Source organism: Somniosus microcephalus, chromosome 34 (assembly GCF_052327205.1).
Source record: "Somniosus microcephalus isolate GS21.2 chromosome 34, FLI_Smic_1.0, whole genome shotgun sequence".
Classification (NCBI taxonomy): domain Eukaryota; kingdom Metazoa; phylum Chordata; class Chondrichthyes; order Squaliformes; family Somniosidae; genus Somniosus; species Somniosus microcephalus.
In genome coordinates this window covers 4,839,013-4,856,971 of record NC_141020.1, presented here as the reverse complement: position 1 = coordinate 4,856,971, position 17,959 = coordinate 4,839,013, and the positions used below count along the sequence as shown (strand labels likewise).

At 45.7% G+C, this 17,959-nt stretch overlaps 1 protein-coding gene across 1 annotated transcript; it reads right to left on the bottom strand.

The window, feature by feature from the left end:
• Positions 1–9,866: 9,866 nt before the first annotated feature.
• LOC147096666 (uncharacterized) lies at positions 9,867–12,128 on the bottom strand. Its single transcript, XM_085973147.1, has one exon. The coding sequence runs from the start codon at positions 11,830–11,832 to the stop codon at positions 10,186–10,188; it is 1,647 nt and encodes a 548-aa protein (XP_085829273.1). The 5' UTR covers positions 11,833–12,128; the 3' UTR covers positions 9,867–10,185.
• Positions 12,129–17,959: the final 5,831 nt, after the last annotated feature.

Below are 17,959 nucleotides of genomic sequence, written 5' to 3'. Positions count from 1 at the left end.
TTTAATAGTTGGAGACTCGTTCCCGCCGGACTCTCTCGGACTTTTCCCTCCCTCTGCTTGTTCCGAACGCCGACCTGCTTTGCAGCGCCGGCCGTCTCCCGAGTGCTCCACCCTCCGTCTCCATTTGCCTCCGCCTTCCGACTCGCTGCTTGGCCCCGCTGCAGAGCCACCCGATCGAGCCCCAGCCTGCCGCCCAGGAAGGACTAATGCAATACCTGCCACCAGCCCGGCTAGCTGGTGAAACCACAGTTTTGTTTTGTTTTTTTTGGGGTTTTTTTTCCGACCTTCGTCTGAGGAATCGATCTCCTTGAGGTGCTGCCGAATTGCAGGTAAGTCCGTTTCCAATTCGTCGCCGCTGTTGTATCCGTGTGTTAATGGAGACACGGAATGCAGGAGTTGGTTTACAGGTGTTTACTGAACAAAGTCTGGAGGTGAACTAAAAGATACAAGACACTATACAGGCTTATATAGCCCGAGTGGCCACTACCGGCATTACAGTACACAGGGGCTCTTAAAGGTACATACACCACAGTTTCAGGCGTGTGGGGGGGGAAATCCCAAATTTCGGGGTCCCGACACCACCCCGCCCAAAACCCCGCCCCACGCAAGTTTCAGGGGCGGCGGGTACCTGCCCCGCACTGGGACCCGCCGTAACCAGGCGGGAAGGGATTAGTGCCAATTAACTGCCTGTTAACAGGTAGTTAACAGGCAGTTTTTAGCCTAATCCCTATTTTGAGGGGTTTCGTGTGGGATTCCCGACGGCTCCAAACCACGCCAGGTTGAGCAGGCGGGCCGTCGGGTTGAAGGAGTTGGAGGGGTCGCGATGTCGGTGCTCAGGTGAGTGATGGGTGCATGAGTGCAAAGGTAAGTGTGTTTGGTGTGTCTAAAGTGTGTAAAGAACTTTTACTTACCTGTACTTACCTTAACAGCCTTTCTTCCTGTAGCCGTCGGGAGCCCATCACTCAGCCGGCACTTAAAGCTGAACGGCTGTGATCTGTGAAAAGTGACAGCCTTCAGCTTTGAGTGCTGCTGAGATTTCTAACTGAGTCTGTGCAGAAGGACTCATGTTAGAACTCAGAATGTCAGTGTTTCACAGCTTCAAATAGCTGTCAAACGCTGATATTTCATCTGTCAAGAAATCTTGACAGATGAAATTGCAGTCTGTGACATCACCTGTTGCCGGGTGGCCCTTAATTGGCCTGCTGAGCCCACTGGGCGGGCTTAACAAGGTCAATCAAGGGAAAATCGCGCGGATTGGCCGGACGTCGATGTAGGCGGGTCAAAAACCCGAAAGTTGAAGTCCCGCCTACTTCCCGACAGGTTCGGGAAAATCGACCCCTATGACTCTATGACTGCATCATCTATGTACAATATACCTGTCGAGGACCTCAACTGGAAGGTTTGTGCTCTTACAATACTCATTACTACCACAAGGTGGCATTTGGAAGTCTTTGCACAGAAACCTCCGATTGGCGACATCAGCAATTTCGATCAACGCAGATACAACCTTTGACAATCAGAATTATATTTTTTTATTTGCTTTTAGTCTTTTGAGGACAATTTCTCCCGACCAATGTTCCCTGTAATTTGGTCAGGCAGCATTTGTGGAGAGAGAAACGGAGTTAACGTTTCAGGTCAATGACCCTTCGTGACGAAAGGTCACAGACCTGAAACGTTAACTCTGTTTCTCTCTCCACGGATGTTGCCTGGCCTGCTGAGTGTTTCCAGCAATTTTCTGTTTTTAATTCAGATTTCCAGCATCCGCAGTATTTTGCTTTTGCATTCCCTGTAATTTGTTTTGGGGATGGGCGGCCCCTTTAACAAGCTGCGCGGTCCGTTCAAAAGTCGGCGCCTGAGCATTTTCTTTCAATTTAAAAACCGGCTGCGCGGGACCCCTGGAGCTTGTGCGGCCGTGCAGCTTAAAGGAAACATTGCTGCCAACATCAAGCTACTCCTCGCTGCAAGATCTTGAAGTCACAGGCTATACAAACATACAAACATGCATTTCTATAGCATCTTTCGCGACCTCAGGACACCCCAGAGCGCTTTATAGTCGCTGTTGTAGTGTATATAATCACTGTTGTGATATATGCTCGTGCCTGTTCACACTAATGACACAAATGTGGCTGAAAGGAGTCGAGCCACAGTCGCCTCCCGTTCCCTTTCACAGCCTGTCTGGCTGTGAGGATTCTGAGCGTGTTGCAATAGCCTCGGTGTTACTGGGGAAACAGTTATATTTCTTCCAGTGTTCTATATGTAGTTGAATTTTAACTTCAAATTCTGTTAGTCCGGGTGAATAAGTGAATGAGTGTATTTGTTCACGGTGGAGCGGATCAGTTAAAGATTTCTAAAGTTTAATTATTCATGTGATTTTTATTTGTTTCAAATGTTACTGGATATTGCAGCTCTTTGAGACGTTAAACCGAGGCCCCGTCTGCTCTCTCAGGTGGACGTAAAAGATCCCACGGCCACTATTTCGAAGAGGAGCAGGGGGAGTTCTCCCCGTGTCCTGGGGCCAATATGTATCCCTCAACCAACATCACTAAAAACAGATTCTCTGGTCATTATCACATTGCTGTTTGTGGAAGCTTGCTGTGCGCAATTGTCTGCTGCGTTTCCCACATTACAACAGTGATTACACTTCAAAAGTACTTCATTGACTGTAAAGCGCTTTGAGACGTCCGGTGGTCATGAAAGGCGCTGGAGAAATGCGAGTCGTTCTTTTTCTTTGCTTTGGCAATCTAAGTCTGGACTCGCCCATTCTGACAGTGGTTAGACGATGATTAACTGGGCTAACCTCACTGCTCAGGCTGGTGGCATGCAGCCTTGCCGTTCTGCATTGAGCTTTCTACCAGCCATCCAGTTGGATGCCAACACCATTCCTGGCCAACATTCAGCCCTCAACTAACACCACCAAAAATAGTCTCATTGCTGTTTGTGGGAGCTTGCTGTGCGCAAATTGGCTGCTGCGTTTCCTACATTACAACAGTGACTACACTTCAGAAAGTACTTCACTGGCTGTAAAGCGCTTTGGGACGTCCTGCGGTTGAGGAAGGTGCCAGTGCTTCTTTTCTTTGCTATTGAAGGCAGTGATTGTGTTTTCTATTTTATATTTCTCCTAAAACCCTGGACTACCAACCTGCTTCTTCCTTTTAGTCAGCCGTGGCTCAGTGGGCAGCACACTCACCTCTGAGTCAGAAGGTCGTGGTTTCAAGTCCCACTCCAGAGACTTGAGCATAAAAATCCAGGCTGACACTCCCAGTGCAGTGCTGAGGGAGTGCCGCACTGTCAGAGGGGCCATCTTTCGGATGAGACGTTAAACCGATGTCCTGACTGCTCTCTCAGGTGGGTGTAAAAGATCCCATGGCACTATTTTGAAGAAGAGCAGGGGAGTTCTCCCCAGTGTCCTGGGGCCAATATTTATCCCTCAACCAACATCACTAAAAACAGATGATCTGGTCATTATCACATTGCTGTTTGTGGGAGCTTGCTGTGCGCAAATTAGCTATCACGTTTCCTACATTACAACAGTGACTACACTTCAAAAAGTACTTCATTGGTTGTGAAGCGCTTTGGGACATCCTGAGGTTGTGAAAGGCGCTATAGAAATGCAAGTCTTTCTAGTTCATTTCTTTGCATTTGGCTATCACTATCCCAGGGCAGTACAGACACATGATTGAGTGTATAGAGAAAGCTGTGTTATCACACCCATCTCTTGAATAAATTCACTGTTCCCCAGCATGGTCTGTGGCAATCAGTCTTGTTGCCAATTTATGGAGATGAATCTAATTATGCAGCAGAACTGTCAAAGATGAAGCATGCTGCCAGCGCAAAGACCGAGAAATGTCACCTCCCTCCGGGGTGACTTTCAGCAGTGTTAATGTACCACATTCACCAGCCCAGCATTGACTTCCTCTGCTGAGGTGTGCCGTTACGTGAGTCATGTGGATATGACCAAAGTATCAAAAGATAAATAAGGCACAATCCTTGACTCCCGGGCTGAATCTGATGGGTGTGAGAAATGGAGGGAAACACTGTGGGGAGAAGAAGCTTCGTAGAATATCACAGTATAGAAGAGGCCATTGGGCCCTTCGTTCCAGGGCCAATGCTAGCTCTACAACTGCTGCTGCCTCCTCGAATCCCATTTCTGTTAAGATGTTGGAGCCTTTCCTCGCCTCCTCTATCTCCATTTCTGGGGATAGGCTGTCGAGCAATGTCGACCCACCAACTCCCATAGCTACCTGGATCACACTTCCTCCCACCCCGCTTCTTGTAAGGACTCGATTCCATTCTCCCAGTTTCTCCGTCTCCGCCGCATCTGCTCCGATGATGCCACCTTCCACATCGATGCTTCCGATATGTCTTCCTTTTACCTCAGCCGAGGATTCCCCTCCACCGTGGTTGACACGGCCCTCGACCATGTCCGACCCATTTCCCGCACTTCTGCCCTCACCCCTTCTTTTCCCTATCAGAACCACAATAGGGTCCCACTTGTCCTCACCTTCCACCTCAGAGTTCTCCCCGGTGTCCTGGCCAATATTTATCCCTCACTAAATCAGATTATCTGGTCATTATCACATTGCTGTTTGTGGGAGCTTGCTGTGCGCAAATTGGCTGCTGCATTTCCTACATTACAACAGCGACTACACTTCAAAAAGTACTTCATTGGCTGTAAAGCGCTTTGGGACATCCGGTGGTCGTGAAAGGCGCTATAGAAATGCAAGTCTTTCTTTCTTCTCTCTTTGCATTCAATGGTTCATCCACCATTTCTGCCACCTCCAGCGTGATGCCACCACTAAACACATCTTCCCCTCCCCTTTCAGCATTCCAAAGGGACCGTTCCTTTCCCGAAACCCTAGTCCATTCTTCCAGCACCCCCAACACCCACTCTCCTTCCAATGGCACCGTCCCGTGCAAGCGCAGGAGATGCAACACCTGCCCTTTCACCTCCTCCCTTCCCACCATCCAAGGCCCCAAACATTCCTTCCAGGTGAAACAGCAATTTACTTGTACTTCTTCCAAATTGGTATACCGTATTCGTTGCTCACAATGTGGCCTCCTCTGCACTGGGGAGACCTAGTGCAGGTTGGACGCTCACTTTGCTCAACACCTCTGTTCAGTCTGCAAACGCGACCCTGAGCTTCCGGTCACTTGTCTTCCCCGCCCCCCACACAGACCTCTCTGTCCTCGGCCTCTTACACTGTTCCAATGAAGCTCAACACAAGCTCGAGGAACAACACCGCATCTTTTGATTAGACACTTTACAGCTTTTCAGCCTTAACATCGAGTTTAACAACTTTAGCTCTTAACCAATGCTGCCATTTCCCCAGACAGCAGGTGCTGGTAGTGGAGGATGGCTCTGGGAGTGGAGGAGGTGTGGGCTGGTGCTTGGGTTGGGGGAATCCCATCTTGGTACATAACTGGCAGGGTGTTCTGCATCCCTGGGGGTCTGTCCACCTTTTTCCATCACATTCCCAGGCCACTAGAGCGTCCTCCTCTGCCAAATATTCCGTACTTCTCTCCCCCTCTGCTATTCTGCCATAACTATTCACCAACCCCCCCTCCCTCCCCTGGACCCATCTTCTGTTTCTTTATTTATGTCGCCCTTTTGGAACTGAGATGAGGAGGAATTTCTTCTCTGAGGGTCGTAAATCTGTGGAATTCTCTGCCCCAGGGGGCTGTGGAGGCTGGGTCACAGAATCACAGAAATCACAGAAACCCCACAGTGCAGATAGAGGCCATTTCGGCCCATCGAGCCTGCACCGACACATATCCCACCCGATCCCCGTAACCCCACGTATTTTAATCCCCCTAACACTAAGGGTCAATTTATCATAGCCAATCAACCTAACTCGCACATCTTTGGACTGTGGGAGGAAACCGGAGCACCCGGAGGAAACCCATGCAAACACGGGGAGAATGTGCAAACTCCACACAGACAGTCGCCCGAGGCCGGATTCGAACCCGGGTCCCTGGCGCTGTGAGGCAACAATGCTAACCACTATGCCACCGTCATTGAATATATTTAAGATGGAGAGAGACAGATTTTTGAACGATAAGGGAGTGAAGGGTTATGGGGAGCGGGCAGGGAAGTGGAGCTAAGCCCGAGATCAGATCAGCCATGATCTCATTGAATGGCAGAGCAGGCTCGAGGGGCCGAATGGCCTCCTCCTGCTCCTATTTCTTATGTTCTTATATTCTTATTTATCTCATTACCACCTCCTTTTGCCTTGCGCCATCTTCCCTTTTGTCACTTAGTCACTCCTGCCCTTCACTCTATCACAGACCTTCCCACTTTGACAAGTACAAAACAAAGTGTTCAGTTGCTCTTACATTATCAATAGAAGCAGGAAATGCTAAATAAAAATCCAGAGGTAACCTGTATAAAGACAAATTGTTAGCACTCTTCAAAAATGGTGCAGTGGTTTATAATATACAGATAATTATTTTTATAGCTTTTCCCTGCCTTGCTTAAAAACAGTTCATCTTTAACATCATTCCATTCTGATGAAAGATCATCGACCTGAAACGTTGACTCGGTTTCTCCCTCCACAGATGCTGCCTGACCTGCTGAGTGTTTTCAGCATTCTCTGTTGTTATTTCCTATTTCCAGCATCTGCTGTATTTGGCTTCTGTATTTCAATCTCCTCTTCTCACCTCCTAACCTGGAGTACAGTTCCACACCTTGTCCAAGTTATTCCACCAACAAAGCCACATCATGGCCAACCCTGAACCAGTCCTCGCCCATGGGGTGGGGATAGGGGGGGCAGTCAATGGATAGAAGTTGGGAGCAAAAACCCTGTCTGGTTTTCCCGTCTCTAATCCCAGACTGCTGTGATCAACCGTTGTGTCCTTACCACCATCCCGGCAGGGCTCAGCTCACTTCAGGCCTCGACTGAAACCGAATTAAATGGAAAATGTAACTGTCAAATCTTGTCAGAATTTCTTTCGCAATGATGTCACATTGTCGGTCAATTGTCTTCCTCTTTTATAAGGCTGAAAACTTTTCCTTAACTTTGAAACTTCCTAATGAAGCATTGAAAGAGATGGTGTCATCTTGACTAGCTGATCCATCAGGAATCTTTTATAGATTGTAGAGTTTGGGTGTTTTACTGCAATATATTGCGTTTTCCAATCAACCATTTCATTTACCCACTTATTTTGTTTGTTCCTTGTCTTAATTACTACAACACCAAGTAACAAAACAGCTAAAATAGTGCTTAATCCTAGAATATTAAGACCTTGAAATTAACTGAATTGTGTGAGTACTAGTATCCAAGTGGTCTATCTTCTTCTTAGGCAGTCCCTTGGAACCGAGGATGACTTGTTTCCACATTAAAAATGAGTTCGCAGGTGACTGATGAGTCCAATGCGGGACCTACAGTCTCTGTCACAGGTGGGGCAGATGGTGGTTGAAGGGACGGGTGGGTGGGGTGCTTGGGTTGACGTGCGCTCCTTGCGCTGCCTGCGCTTGGCTTCCGCTTGCTCCCGGCGAAGAGACTCAAGGTGTTCGGCGCCTTCCCGGATGCTTCTCCTCCACTTTGTGCGGTCTATATGTTCGTATGAAATCCCTTGCCTGCTATTCTGACAGAGGCTTAACACAATCAGGCAACACTTCCATTAGAATAACAGTAAAAGGAATTTGATATGAAGGCGTTAAACATTCGAATATTATTATTCACACAGCCTCATTTCAAAGGCATTACTCTGATTTTGAAATTTGCACCAACCTAATAACCAGAATATCAATTAGGCCTCTGAAATTCCCTATTGATGCATTCGACACTTTAACCTGGAAACTATACTGTGCAGGATGTATCTTTTTTTTAATTCATTCATGGGCTGTGGGCGTTGCTGGCAAGGCCAGCATTTATTACCCATCCCTAATTTCCCTTGAGAACTATGTTGCTTAACTGTGTCCCTCTCTCTCTCTTACAGTTTTTAGACAAAATCTGGATGAGGGAAATGATGGGTCTGATTCTGACCAGCCGTGAAACTGACATAGAAGCACCATGGGGAAGAGGGAGATTTCCTCTGGTCCCTACACAGAAGGAAGATTTCCTACATTTGCTGTTTCACGAGAAATGAGAAAAGCATTATAAAAATATGCAGTTATGAGCTCATTAGAAACAGCAATCAGGGAATTCTGTCCCTCTATGTCTGCAGTATTCCTGATCCATGGCCACAGGGGAAATCTATCCCCCAGAGAATTCAATGAGCCAAGAGCAGCTGAAACTAAAGGCACTTACCCTACTGCAGTCGCATGCTTGGCAGTATTTCAACTCATTTGAACACACATTATGATCAGGGAAAATATGTTGAAAGAACAATTTATAATTTAGATGTTTAATACAGTTTAAACAACAACAACTTGTATTTATATAGGGCCTTTAACATAATAAAATGTCCCAAGGTGCTTCACAGGAGCATTATAAGACAAAAAATTGACACTGAGCCACATAAGAAGTTAGGGCAGATGACCAAAAGCTTGGTCAAAGAGGTAGGTTTTAAGGAGCATCTTAAAGGAGGAAGGAGAGGTAGAGAGGCAGGGAATTCCAGAGCTTAGGGCCCAGGCAACAGAAGGCACGGCCACCAATGGTTGAGCGATTATAATCAGGGATGCTCAAGAGGGCAGAATTTGAGGAGCGCAGATATCTCAGGGAGGTTGTGGGGCTGGAGGAGATTACAGAGATAGGGAGGGGCGAGGCCATTGAGGGATTTGAAAACAAGGATGAGAATTTTGAAATCAAGGCATTGCTTAACCAGGAGCCAATGTAGGTCAGCGAGCACAGGGGTGATGGATGAACGGGACTTGGTGCGAGTTAGGACACGGGCAGCCGAGTTTTGGATGACCTTAGTTTATGTAGGGTGGAATGTGGGAGGTCAGCCAGGAGTGCGTTGGAATAGTCAAGTCTGGAGGCAACAAAGGCATGGATGAGGGTTTCAGCAGCGGATGAGCTGAGGCAGGGGCGGAGACGGGCGATGTTACGGAGGTGGAAGTAGGCAGCCTTAGTTATGCTGCGGATATGTGGTCGGAAGCTCATTTCAGGGTCAAATATGACACCAAGGTTGCAACCAGTCTGGTTCAGCCTCAGACAGATGCTAGGGAGAGGGATGGAGTTGGTGGCTAGGGAACAGAGTTTGTGGCAGGACCCGGAGACAATGGCTTCAACCAGTCAACAAAAGGGGGAGATGCAGTTTAGAAATCTTTCCAAAAATGTTACCTTAAAAATATTACAGCTGAATTATTTTGAGTGGTTATTATTGCACATTGCATGATTAGAAAATGTTTTATATTCTTGCAAAATATACTTTTTCATACTTTCTATTCTGCTGTGGTTATAGGGGGAGTCACTATATTTAGCTACATTGTGAATGTGTTGGTCAATATTTTTAGTGAAATTGTAAGGACAAATATGTTCACCATTGGCCAGAAATATCGACCAGAGGAAGTTTTCAGGAGTGCAATTGTGATATCATTACACACAGAGATCAACCTTCCATTACTCAATCTCCGATGCCATTGCTGATGGGGAGTCCAGACCACTGCAGTCTTCAGATGGATGGGGAATAATTGGAACTGGGCATGTAGGCGTAATTCAGGTCCCATCTTAACTTCATACATTCTGTTCTCATTTTTATACATTTTCACTATAAATGACTATGCTCATATTTATCATGGAAATTGCCTATTCAACCTTGTCACACTGTAATTACATCAACCTGCAATGGTGGTGCTGCACTGCCTCCACTGGTGAAAGGGTGTAATTACAGCGTGACGACTTTACATAGATAATTCCCATTATAAATGTGGACATGGAAATTTTTAATGGAAAAAATATTGACAGGAAGCGTAGATAGCTGTAAGACTTTTAATATATTTTCGATTTGTAATACAAAATATTTTAAATGCATGATATTAAAACTACATTAAAAGAAGCATGTAAAATGATGCATTTTGAAGCACAGTAGTGTATCGCAAAATATTTTGGTTAAATAAAAGCTGTTGTGTTTTCCAGTTTTGTAACTTTTTTTTAATGCCATTTTTGACGCAAAAGGGGGAAATGCCAACAAGATTATTATAAATTAAAATATATTGCAATATATATATATATATATTTAAAGTTAGTTAAAATATATTGCAAATATCTTTCTTCTAAGATAAAAAATATTTTAAGGGCAAAGCTATGTTATTGGGAGTGTTGGCAAAGAATTAGTTACTGTATTTGTATATGTGTCCTCTGCACCAGCCTGGCGTTCCTTCCAAGTGGGAGATGACTGTTCCTTATCCTTTACGTGGCTTTGTAGGACATGGTGGGTTTCAGGGTCAGATGTCCCAGTGTGACCCGACTCAGTGTTGGTCCAGATCTCTGCTGCATTGCTAGGGCCAGAAGATGACAGCCCTGGCTTGTGAGTAACGGTCCTTGCTGGCTTGTCGGTGGGCAATTGATCCACTCTGTCGCCGTCTAACCCAATGGAAAGATCACTTTCTTCTCTCTTAGGGGTTGTGTCCAAAATCCTGAGCGTAGCGAGTACATTTTGTATCCCTGTCGGGTTGTCAGTGCTGGCTTTGTAAGAGTGCTGATAGTCCAACTGGCTATTCCTCACCCTAGTGGGGGCAGCGTTAAACGGGCCTGGGTCTGTTGTGGGTTTGGATGTACCCAGAATTTTCTCAATTCCTTTGGATCTGCTGGAAGAGTGTGCGTTCGACCTCACATCGTCATCTTCATCCATTTTCATTCTAGTTAGCTCATCCTGTAATTCATGAATTGCATCTGTTGATATGACCATTGCATGGGTGGTCGCCACATCACTCGAGTGGGACGTGCCAGAAAAGCCACGTCCTGATCTCATCGTTGCTATTCTGTCCATTTTGATGTTCTCCAATCTGCTGTCAGTAGCACTTTTTACACGCTCTCCATTCATCCCTGGCAAACCCGGTGTATTTCCCAAATCCCCTGCCTTGGCGGGGCTGATAACCCACCGTTTGGCTCCCACGGTTGCTGCATTGTCCTTGTCGGCTTGATTCGGGTCGTGAGCAACACCGTTTGTTGCCTTCTTGTGGCCGGCTGCCTGGGGCATTTGCAGCGCCGGAGCCCGGCTGCCGCCGCCGCTGTCCAAGGTGCTGAAGCTGGCCATGGTGCTGTCGCTATCCAGGGTGCTGAAGCCCACTCTCTCGGCAGGCGTGCGCTCCCTCACACTCCTGCGGGTGGTCGCCCTGAGCTGGCCGCTGTCCATGGTGCTGGAGCTGGCCATAGTGTTGGATCTGGCCATAGTGCTGGAGCTGGCCAAGTCTCTGGGGCTGTCCATGGTGCTGGGGCTGGCCAACGTCCTGAATTCTCCTCGCTCGGTGGTCGCACTCTTGCTGGTGCCAGCCCTGCTCTCTCTGTTGCCGAAGCCGGTGGCGGCACCGTCCACGGCCCCGGAGCTTTCCCTCCCGCTCTCCCCGTTTATAAAATCGCCATCCCCACCGTTTGTGCTTCTTAAATGGCTCCTCTCGTATCGTGGCTTGTTGAAACCTTTCAGACTGCTTCTCCCAGCGTTGGAAGCGCTTCTCCGCCGGTGCTCGGAGCTGGAGTTGCCCGATTCTATGTTAACCACCGTTAAGTTGCTGTTGGAAGGTCCTGGTTTCGTTCGAACCGGCTCCCAAATCAAAGTGTAATAAATGACCAGTATCACAGCAGTCAAAGAGACACAGAGCAAGTAAGCAAAAACCGTTGCAAGTCTCACCCACGTCTTCTGGGTCTTGGCTGTGATTTTTATTTTCTTGTCTCCCTTGAAGCTGGGACCCCTGATCTTCTTTCCAATCCCATCGGATGCCCTGTTTTTCATCTCGGCCTTCAAGCTTTCCGAAGCAAAACAAAGCGACGCCACTTAATTTCTCGGAGAAAAAAAATGCAGGGCTAATTCTTCATTGCTAGCAAGTCCTCAGACCTCAATTATTAGCCCGTTTTATCTTTTCAGCCTCTCCGGCGAGACTGATATAGAAACATGCTTTTGTTTACAGCGCTAGCCCGAGTGCTTGTCCCGCCCCCGAGATCCACCAGTTGGCTACTGTCAACATGAGAACTCTTTCATTAGCCAGGCAGCAGGTAATTTAAGATGTTCCAGCCCACCACCGACTGGCTAAACAGAAATGCAGTGACTGATCTTAAAGGGCGATTGCCTTCCCAAATATATATCTATTTTTACAAATGGCAGACTTTGTTTGTGTTTATGCAAATCTATGTTTTGGTGCCACTGGTAATTAATATAACTGCCCAACGCATTACCGGCACCCGGCTACCGACCATAGAGCACATATACCAGAAACGCTGTTTACGGAGGTCATGGTCCATCATCAAAGACCCTACCCACCCCAGCCACAGTCTGTTCGCCCTCCTGCCATCTGGGAGACGCTACAGATGCATTCGCACCCGTACGACCAGATTTAGGAACAGCTTCTTTCCCAGGGCTGTCATCCTACTGAATTCCACAAATAAACTCTAAAGCCTGCACATCTGCCAATGCACTTTATTATGCTTCTGTTTATGTTAATGTATTACAAGCCAAATGTATGTTGAATGTTTAAATGTCTTAATCTAAATGTACACTCTCGGGAGCCGCAAGCCTACATTTCGTTGTACTGCACTTGTGCACTAACAATGACAATAAAGTTGATTATTATTATTATTATTATTATATAGAATCATAGAATGATACAGCACAGAAGGAGGCCATTCGGCCCATCATGCCTGTGCCGGCTCTTTGAAAGAGCTCTCCAATTTGTCCCACTCCCCCTGCTCTTTCCCCACAGCCCTGTAAATTTTCTCCTTTTCAAGTATATATCCAATTCCCTTTTGAAAGTTACTATTAAATCTGCATTTGATCTCCATCTGATGAGGAGGAATTTCTTCTCTCAGAGGGTCGTGAATCTATGGGATTCTCGGAGAGCTGTGGAGGCTGGGTCATTGAATATATTTAAGGTGGAGATAGACAGATTTTTGAACGATAAGGGAGTGAAGGGTTATGGGGAGCGGGAGGGGAAGTGGAGTTGAGGCCAAGATCAGATCAGTCACGATCTTATTGAATGGCGGAGCAGGCTCGAGGGGCTGAATGACCTCCTCCTGCTCCTACATCTTATATTCTTATGTTCCATTGCGCTTTCAGGCAGTGAATTCCAGATCATAACTCGCTGAATCAATTTTTTTTTCCTTCATGTCGCCTCTGGTTCTTTTGCCAATTACCTTAAGATTTGTGTCCTTTGGTTACTGACCCTTCTGCCACTGGAAAGTTTCTTATTTACTCGATCAAAACCCTTCCAAGATTTTGAGCATCTCTATCAAATCTCCCCTTAACCTTCTCTGCTCTAAGGAGAACAAACCCAGCTTCTCTAGTCTCTCCACATCCCTGGAACCATGCCAGTAAATCTCCTCGGCACCCTCTCCGAGGCCTTGACATCCTTCCTAAATTGTGGTGCCCACAACTAGACACAAGACTCCAGCTCGGGCCTAACCTGTGTTTTATCAAGGTTTAGCATAACTTCCTTGCTTTTTGTACTCTACCTCTATTTATAAAGCCAAGAATCCGTATGCCTTTTTAACAGCCTTCTCAACTTGTCCTGCCACCTTCAAAGGCTTGCCTACGGAGCCCCCCAGGTCTCTCTGTTCCTGCACCCCCTTTAAAATTGTACCATTTAGTTTATATTACCTCTCCTCATTCTTTCTGCCAAAATGAATCACTTCACATATCTCTGCATTCAACTTCATCTGCCATCTGCCTGCCCATTTCACCAGTCTGTCTATGTCCTCCTGATGTTTGTTACTAACCTACATTTACTATATTTCTGAGTTTCGTGTCATCTGCAAACTTTGAAATTAGGTCCTGTATACCCAAGCCCAGGTCACTAATATATATATATATATATATATATATATATATAATAAAGTATACTTCACTTATCTGTTGTAAACAACGTTATTTTCTAGCTTAAAATTCATGCGTTCTTGAAGATCTAGCTCTCAAATTCACAGAAAAACACTGCTATCTTAGAATCATGCCTAAGGTGATTCATTAAAAGGGTTCCTTTTTAATTATTATTTCTACTTATGCAAAGCGTGTTTCTCTATAGCAGATTCCGAATTTCCATCTTTCACCGAGTCTTGCTAACACTATGGGAGCTGGTTGGCTGATTGATTTTGCAGCAACTCAGTTCTATAATTTAAGATGAAAGCACAAAATAGTCTTGTGCAAAGCGTGGAGTGAGGCTATTACCCAGTCCAACTGCTGCAGGCATCTTTAGATGATTTCATTGCTTTAGTGAATGAGGTAGAGACAATGAAGATTTTGTTTTGCTTAAAAGATGGAAAAATGCTTCTTGGAGCGTCGCAACAAAGATACCATTTTCCACTTCCAGTGAATTAATTTTGGGGCATAAGACAGCCACAACAGGTCAACGATTCTGAGCCAGGTCAATGATAATATTTAAACATAAAGGAAATAATTCAGCACCAAACTAATTAATTAATTCTCACCAATCAGAATGTTTTTATATTCAACCTGGCTTGGGCTGATAAGTGGCAAGTCACATTCGTGCCACACAGTGCCAGGCAATGACCATCTCCAACAATAGAAACATAGAAGATAGGAGCAGGCCATTTGGCCCCTCGAGCCCGCTCCGCCATTTAATGAGATCGTGGCTGATCATCCAAATTCAGTACCCTGTCCCTGCTTTCTCCCCATATCCCTTGAACCCTTTAGCTTCAAGAAATATATCTAACTCCTTCTTGAATATATTTAATAAGTTGGCCTCAACTGCCTTCTGTGGTAGAGAATTCCACAGGTTCACCACGCTCGGTGAAGAAATTCCTTCTCATCTCAGTCCTAAATGGCCTACCCCTTATCCTTAGACTGTGACCCCTGGTTCTGGACTCCCCCGCCATTGGGAACATCCTTCCTGCATCTAGTCTGTCTAGTCCTGTTTGAAACTTATAAAACTCTAGCGAATATAAGCCTAATCGACCCAATCTCTCTTCATACATCATTCCTGTCATCCCAGGTATCAATCAGTCTGGTGAATCTTCGCTGTACTCCCTTCATGGCAAGAACATCCTTGCTCAGATAAGGCAACCAAAACTGCACACAATACTCAAGGTGTGGTCTCACCAAGGCCCTGTACAACTGCAGCAAAATATCCTTGCTCCTGTACTCGAATCCTCTCGCTATGAAGGCCAACATACCATTTGTCTTTTTAACTGCCTGCTGCACCTGCACGCTTGCCTTCAGTGACTGGTGCACAAGGACACCCAGGTCTCGTTGCACTTCCCCTTTTCCCAATCTATTGCCATTCAGATAATAATCTGTCTTCCTGTTTTTGCTACCAAAGTGGATAACCTCTCATTTATCCACATTATACTGCATCTGCCATGCATCTGCCCAATCACCCAACCTGTCCAAATCATGGAGTTTCTCTGCATCCTCCTCACAGCACACACGCCCACCCAGCTTTGTGTCATCTGCAAACTCAGAAAAAGACTCACTTATTCCAACTCTTTGCTTCCTGTCTGCCAACCAGTTCTCTATCCAAGTCAGTACCTCACCCCCAATCCCATGTGCTTTAACTTTGCACACCAATCTCTTATGCGGGACCTTATCGAAAGCCTTCTGAAACACCACATCCACTGGTTCTCCCTTATCTATTCTACCAGTTACATCCTCAAAAGATTCCAGTAATTAGTCAAGCATGATTTACCTTTTGTAAATCCATGTTGACTTTGTCCGATCCTGTCACTGTTTTCTAAGTGCTCTGCTATTACATCTTTTATAATGGACTCTAGCATTTTCCCCACTACCGATGTCAGGCTTACCGGTCTATAATTCCCCATTTTCTCTCTACCACCTTTTTTAAATAGTGGGGTTACATTAGCTACCCTCCAATCCATGGGAACTATTCCAGAGTCTATAGAATTTTGGAAGATGACCAGCAATGCATCTACTATTTCTAGGGCCACTTCCTTAAGTACCCTAGGATGTAGATTATCAGACCCTGGGGATTTATCGGCCTTCAATGCTGTTAATTTCCCTAACAATACTGATTTAATTCAATTCCTCCCTCTCATTAGACCCTATGTTCCCCGACATCTCTGGAAGGTTATTTGTGCCCTCCTTTGTGAAGACAGAACCAAAGTATGTATTTAATTGGTCTGCCATTTCTTTGTTCCCCATTATAAATTCCTCTGATGCTGACTGCAAGGGACCTACGCTTGACTTCACCAATCTTTTTCTCTTCACATATCTATAGAAGCTTTTACAGTCAGTTTTTATGTTCCCTGCAAGCTTACACTCATATTCTATTTTCCCCCTCTTAATTAATCCCTTTGTCCCCCTTTGCTGAATCCTAAACTGCTCCCAATCCTCAGGTTTGCTGCTTTTTCTGGCCAATTTATATGTCCTCTCCTTGGATCTTATGCTATCCCTAATTTCCCTTGTTAGCCACGGTTGAGTCACCTTTTTGTTTTATTTTTACGTCAAACAGGGATGAACAAATTCGGTAGTTCATCCATGCGATCTTTAAATGTTTGCCATTGCCTATCCACCATCAACCCTTTAAGTAACATTCCCCAATCCATCCTAGCCTCATACCATCATAGTTTCCTTTATTTAAATTCAGGACCCTAGTCTCTGAGTCAACTACTTCACTCTCCATCTTAATGAAGAATTCTATCATATTATGATCGCTCCTCCCCAAGGGGCCTCGCACAACATTGCTAATTAAACCTTTCTCATTACATAATACCCAGTCTAAGATGGCCTGATCTCTAGTTGGTTCCTCAACATATTGGTCCAGGAAACCATCCTGTATACACTCTAGGAATTCCTCCTCCACAGTATTGTTACTAATTTGGTTAGCCCAATCTATATGTAGATTAAAGTCACCCATGATAACTGCTGTGACCTTATTGCACGAGTCTCTAATTTCCCATTTAATGCCATCCCCAACCTCAGCATTACTGTTTGGGGGTCTGTATACAACTCCCACTAACGTTTTCTGCCCCTTGATATTTCTCAGCTCTACCCATACAGGTTCCACATCATCAGAGCTAATATCCTTCCTTACTATTGTGTTAATCTCCTCTTTACCCAGCAATGCTACCCCACCTCCTTTTCCTTTTTGCCTGTCCTTCCTGAATATTGAATACCCCTGGATGTTGAATTCCCAGCCTTGGTCACCCTGAAGCTATGTCTCCGTAATTCCAATTACATCATATCCGTTTACATCTATTTGCGCAGCCAATTCATCCACCTTTATTATGAATGCTCCTCGCATTAAGACACAAAGCCTTCAGGCTTGTTTTTTTTAACACTCTTAGTCCTTTTAGAATTATTATTTACTGTAGCCCTGTTTGATTTACACCCTTGATTTCTCTGCCTTCCACTTTTGCTTTTCTCCTTCCTGTCTTTTGTTTCTATCCTTGCTTCCCTTTCCTCTGTCTCCCTGCACAGGTTCCCAACCCCCTGCTATTTTAGTTTAAACCCTCCCCAACAGCACTAGCAAACACTCCCCCTAGGACATCGGTCCCAGTCCCGCCCAGGTGCAAACCGTCCAGTTTGTACTGGTCCCACCTCCCCCAGAACCGGTTCTAATGTTCCAGGAATTTGAATCCCTCCCCCTTGCACCATTCCTCTAGCCACGTATTCATCTGAAATATCCTTCTATTTCTGTGGTAAACCACTGTTATAACCTGTCTGTGTCTGTATGTGTATTCCACTAGGTACAGGTCTGGACATGCCTCGGCTGACTCCTCCCACTATTCCAGGTATATAAGTGACTACCTCCCAGTCCCTTAGTATTCTGGACGGGTCGACCACTCGAGACAAGACCTTCATTCTTTAGTTAATAAAAGCCTGATTGTTACTCGCTCAACCTCAGTCTTTTGAGTAATTGATGGCGCATCAATTTCTCCTCTGACTAGCACATGGC

Coding starts and splice junctions, on each gene's coding strand:
- LOC147096666 (XM_085973147.1), bottom strand. CDS start 11,832: ATGAAAAACAGGGCATCCGATGGGATTGGAAAGAAGATCAGGGGTCCC.